The sequence below is a fragment of the Cnephaeus nilssonii genome (genome assembly GCF_951640355.1).
Source record: "Cnephaeus nilssonii genome assembly, chromosome: 6".
Lineage (NCBI taxonomy): Eukaryota > Metazoa > Chordata > Mammalia > Chiroptera > Vespertilionidae > Cnephaeus > Cnephaeus nilssonii.
In genome coordinates, this window is record NC_137077.1 from 19,176,703 (window position 1) to 19,182,702 (window position 6,000).

General features: G+C 33.3%; 1 protein-coding gene across 3 annotated transcripts in view; it reads left to right on the forward strand.

Annotated features, from left to right (window-relative positions):
- Positions 1-5,799, forward strand: part of NR2C1 (nuclear receptor subfamily 2 group C member 1) — a 44,654-nt gene extending 38,855 nt beyond the window's left edge. For 2 of the 3 annotated variants that reach the window (XM_079775296.1, XM_079775298.1), the window contains 4 exons: positions 270-409; positions 2,490-2,627; positions 3,455-3,560; positions 5,414-5,798. In XM_079775296.1, coding sequence (XP_079631422.1) covers positions 270-409; positions 2,490-2,627; positions 3,455-3,560; positions 5,414-5,588 — 559 coding nt within the window. In that variant the 3' untranslated portion in view covers positions 5,589-5,798. Of the gene's footprint in view, positions 1-269; positions 410-2,489; positions 2,628-3,454; positions 3,561-5,413 lie in introns of all 3 variants that reach the window. The other variant, XM_079775297.1, reaches the window with a different exon arrangement.
- Positions 5,800-6,000: the final 201 nt, after the last annotated feature.

Below are 6,000 nucleotides of genomic sequence, written 5' to 3' on the forward strand. Positions count from 1 at the left end.
TCTTTATGCTGTTTCCATGAAATGTGGTATTAAAGCCCCAACTTCTGCATTGTGAAACTGTTCTTATAAACTGGCTGACTGATTAATGAGCTAGCTAATTAAAGTTCTAAGCCTTCCTCATCAAGTGCAGTGAAGTATACAGAATTGATCAAGTTCGTCTTTCTAGAGTAATTATACTTCACTAGTATTTTACTATAAAATATATGAGTCAATTGTAAAGTTTATAAAATATATTTTAATAATACCTGATTTGTGTGTATTTTTAATAGGCAGGAAAACAGCATATCATTGGTGAAAGCTTATTGGAATGAACTTTTTACTCTTGGTCTTGCCCAGTGCTGGCAAGTAATGAATGTGGCAACTATATTAGCAACATTTGTCAATTGCCTTCACAGTAGCCTTCAACAAGGTAAAAAGCACCTTATTTCCTTTTTCCAGGATAAAAGAGAGGATGTCAGTTTTATAAAGTGTTTTACTATTAAAGTTACATATCTGATGATAATGTTTTACATACCAACATCCTTTTTACTTTAGATAATTTTTACGTTTTGATGATTTCATTTAATTGACCACCAAAAAAATATTTTTGAATATTTAAATTTGTATTGCACCTGATTTGGTGGTTGTTTGTTTCATGTCAGCCAGGGACAGAGTAACTCCTTGTTTATCCTAGCTTGGCGTTTGGTCTGTGCCCATGCCTGGTTCGTGCCTTGGACACTTGAAAAAAAATTTTGAATTTTAAAATGTTTTAAAGCACAACAGAATTGAAACAAGTATATTTAAATCTGGCTGGCTATTTCTGACCAGGCCTTGTGAATTTTTGTACTTTGGTGTAGGTACCAAGGAATCCAGGATTAGGTTATATAAAGTTGAGTAAATACTTCAAAATATATTATTCCAACCAATTTTTAAATTACCTTTCTTCATTGTAACCCTTTGAATTCCAAGATTTTTTTTTTGTGTATGTGTGTGTGTGTGAATTCAGGGTATATTCTCTTATTTAAAAAGTACTGAAGAGTCACAAAACAATCCTTACTCCTTTTCTTGATGCCAAGATAATGACAACTCTCATTCATTTAAAGAGATAGGCAGTCACTGATTTATAAATATTTTACTTCAGAATGGCATGTGACTAAACAAAAATGTGCCCCCTTTTCAAATAGAAGCTGCCACTTGCATTTAGGAATATACAAATTGGGAATTATGTTTTATTCCTTTACCACAGTGGTTCTCAACCTTCCTAATGCCGCGACCCTTTGATAGAGGTCCTCATGTTGTGGTGACCCCCAACCATAAAATTATTTTTGTTGCTACTTCATAACTGTAATTTTGCTACTGTTATGAATCGTAATGCAAATATCTGTGTTTTCCGATGGTCTTAGGCTCTACAACAGCGGTTCTTAACCTGTGGGAACTGCTAGCAGGGTCGCCTAAGACCATCGGAAAACACAGATATTTACATTACGATTCATAACGGTAGCAAAATTACAGTTATGAAGTAGCAACGAAAATAATTTTATGGTTGGGGGTCACCACAACATGAGGACCTGTATCAAAGGGTCGCGGCATTAGGAAGGTTGAGAACCACAGCTTTACCATATTCCATTTCTTACTGTTTTATATGATTTTTAAATTATATGTTTCCTCCTTAAAATTTCATCAACAGTAGCTCCAGAAAGCAGCACCACATCCCCATTTTATTTGTGGACTCCTGATCTTGATTGTTTTCTCATAAGTTTGTAATGCATTATACAGCCTACCTTCACTAAAGCTGTAGTTGAGTAATCAGATGTGTTTTAAACATATCCCTCCACAGTAAAGTTTACTCGGTTTCTTTTGGTTTTGACAATGTTTTTTTTTGCTAAATATTTTTATTTTAGTAGTGTTGTTAACTTTTTATTTAGTATTATTTTTAAAAATTAATTTCAGAGTGGAAGGGAGAGGGAGAGGGAATCTTTGATCTGTCGCCTCCTGCATGCCCCCTACTGGGGATTGAGCCCACAACCCAGGCAGGTGCAGGCAGGTGCCCTCACTGGGATCCAACCATGACTTCCTGGTTCATAGGTCAACGCTCAAACACGGAGCCACACCAGCTGGGCAGTGTTGTTAACTTTAAAAAATCTAGATGATTTTGCTCACTTTTTAAAATCAATGTAAGCTTAGATAAAATCCTGTTACCAAATTTGAATCTTTTGAATTTTCTTTTGCCAGTTTTTCAGATGATTGTCTTATTTTTTCAGAGGTGTGTCTTGAAAGGAGAAACATGTTTAGGGTTTTTTATACGAACAGCTTTTTTTGTTTTTTCTTGAATGAAGAGTGTCCAAAGATCATTAATTAGTTTCATCTATACTTGTAGAGATATTGAATTTGAAGCATTTATAGATTGGTTATATTTAATGCTGGAAATTAATGGGAAGGAGATATGTTGGATAAAAATAGTCATACATTTTAGCAGAAAATTAGAAGCTTTTGTTTGTTTTTAATTAAAGATAAAATGTCAACAGAAAGAAGAAAATTATTGATGGAGCACATCTTCAAACTTCAAGAGTTTTGCAACAGCATGGTTAAACTCTGCGTTGATGGCTATGAATATGCCTACCTAAAAGCAATAGTACTCTTCAGTCCAGGTACACAGATAGTGACATCTTATCTAAAATACAATGTTTGAGCTTGTGGTGAAATTGGATCCCTCATACCCTGCTATTGGGAATATAAGATGATCCAGTTAAAGTGGAAACAAGTGTTCATCAGCATATGACTAAGTGAACTAAATGTAATATATGCATACAATGGAATATCATTCAGCTATAAAATTAAGTTCTTACACATGCTACAACATGGATGAACCTTGAAAACTATGCTAAGGGAAAGAAGCCAGTCACAAAAGACCACATATTACATGATTCTATTTAAATGGGATGTCTAGAATGGCAAATTTTACAGACATAAAGTAGGTTAGAAATTAGTAATTACCAAGGACTAAGGAGAGGGAAGAATAGGGTGTGACTGTGAATGGTACAGAGGTCTTTTGGAGTGACATAAATGTTCTAAAATTAGATTGTGGTGATGGTTGCACAGTTCTGTGAATAATCTAAAAAACAATTGAATTATACACTTTAAATTGGTGAGTTTTATGAATGTTGGACACTTATTTGGGTGTGAAAAAGCATTTGAAACTAGTGAGCAAAATTCCTTCTCCACTTTTGGGATAAACGAAAATACTATTTTAGTAGAACCCATTGATCTCATATTTTATTAGATATTATTTGTATATGAGATAAAATAGTTTTACAGGCTTTAAGTACAGTACCTGGTACTTAGTAATATTTATGGAAAGAGCCACACATATGAAGAGGTTTCATTTTTGACTGAACTATTCTCATTCCCTTCCACCTCCACTCTTATTAAATGAACATTCAGAAGCAGGGTAACAATATGTTCTTTCATGTTTCAGACCATCCAGGCCTAGAAAACATGGAACAGATTGAGAAATTTCAGGAAAAGGCTTATGTGGAATTTCAAGATTATATAACCAGAACATATCCAGATGACACCTACAGGTATCTAGAAGTTAAACGCTATTTAACTACATTAATTTTAAACAATTTTGTGAATCTATTTCATTATTTTATATTTCAAGAGTAAATAAAGTGTTCTAGTTAACCTTTGGAATGAAATAGCTAATGCTATAAAAAGCAGTATGCATTATTGCATGTAATATTTCACCCAGTTCTTACATTTATATAGAGATGACTTTAGCACACAGAGGTTAAGTAACTTGCTCAAGATCACAATAATTGGCAGAGCCTGACTGGATCCAGGTAGTCTGGCAATAGTGCCCAAACTCTTTATTTTAAATAAATAACAAATATTTGGCTTATGATATTTCTACTAACGTATTTCTTGTCAGTGTTCTTTAAAAAAAATATAAGATCAGTTAAATTTTTGAAGGAAGAATAGTATTGTAGAGTAAACACATGGCCATCAGAGCCAGAGTACCTAGGTTTGACTTCTGATCTTACCTTATTAGCTGTAAGACATTGGGCAAGTAGTTTTTAACCTCAGTTTCTTTACCTGTAAAATGGAGATAATAATAGTATCCACATTTTACAATTAGTGTAATGCTTAAATCAGTTAATAATGTAAAGAGCTTAGAACAGTGCCTGTTTCATAGCAAGGGCTATATAAATGTGTTTACTAACGTTATTATTTATTTGATATACTTCAAGGTAGTAAAAGAACATTTCACATATAACAATGTTTTATACGTAATAAATAATAAATTTATAAGCCAGTTCCATCGTGAAAATGAACCTTAGTTAACCAGTTTTCTTATCCTGCTTTCTACCAGTTCTGTGGATGCAACTCAGCTGGTGGGAACAAAAGGAACTGAGTAATTTGAGAAATAGGATACATGGCTATAGGAAGATCACTTAATTCTGGGGCTGCTGGTTTCATTTGGTCTCAAGCACTGGAGTGCAAGGCCTTAGACTAGAGGAAGGATAAACATTACCACAAGCTTTTTGGAAAGGTGGTTCTTTTGTTGTTGGTTTGTCATGGTTGTTTTCAGATTTTTAAAAATGTTTCTAAAGTTGTTTTATGCCTCATTATAAAATAAGTACGGTATTTACATTTTTTCTCCTTTAGATGTGTAGTTGTTTGCTGACTTCTATTTCATTAGATTCCAGCTGCTTTCACTGATCTTTGGAATTATTTCTGATTTTCTTACATTTCTAGTTACTTAAAAATAATAAATTATCTTTCGATAGCAGTTTTCAATGTATAATGTACTTTCACACAAGATATCCTGCCAAAATTTAAGAACCTCACTATACAGAAACTGGCAGATATCATTTTAATTTTCACAAAAAAACTGAAGAGAGGCAGGGAGTACATAGCTAGGAGGGCAACTGAATCAAAATGTGAGTCCAGTGATCTTGATTCCATTGTCTTGTGCTTTTCCCAGTAATAACAACCATTGCCTGTTTTACCATTCCTAGTAGTATTTCATAAAGCAAAACCAAGAAAACTATTAGAATTGAGTCTGTGTGCCCTGATAACACAAAATATTGCTGTTCTTACAACCTAAAAGAAGCTCCTACGCCATTTTTAGATATTGCTGTTCTTACAACCTAAAATAAGCTCCTACGCCATATAGCTTGAACTGTGATTTAATAGCATAGCAGTTAAGAGCAAGGCTTGACTATGAAGTCTGTAAGACTTCACTTATATCCAGTTGATTGTCATACACTCTAAAGCTTGAATTCTGAGGTTTTTATTTTAACTTTTGAAAATTAGATCTTTTATTCAATTAGGCTACAAATAATAACATGCAGAAATTACTCATATTTTTCTACTTACTCTCTCTTTGATTTACAACCTTGTCCCCCTTCTCTTTCTTTTTTGTTTTTAGGTTGTCCAGACTACTACTCAGATTGCCAGCTTTGAGGTTGATGAATGCTACCATCACTGAAGAATTGTTTTTCAAAGGTCTCATTGGCAATGTACGAATTGACAGTGTTATCCCACATATTTTAAAAATGGAACCTGCAGATTATAACTCACAAATAATTGGTCACAGCATATGAAAGCTGAGCACTCAGTGTAAACTTATTGTTCTTTCTCAGAACACAAGACACCAAATTGAACTCATTGTTTCCAGGGCACCTGGAAATGTTGACTTTAAAGAATAACCAAAAACCAAGATATTTTATTTTTACTTTCTTAAGAAGAATTTTCAAAGTAACTGGGCAGGTAGCAGGAGTTAGAGTTTCCTTTCCTGTCTTATTTAAGTGAATAAGAAATACTATGAATTTTTTCTTGGTTAAGATGATACCTAAAGCTGTCACCTTTTAACTATCTAAACTAAGATCTCTCATTATATTATATCTTATTTGGTGAAACAAATAAATTAGGTTTTTTTTTCAGAATTGTGTTCTATTCATGTTTAACTTCATTATGAGCTAGTACAAATACATAATTGTCAGAAATCTCTGAGGA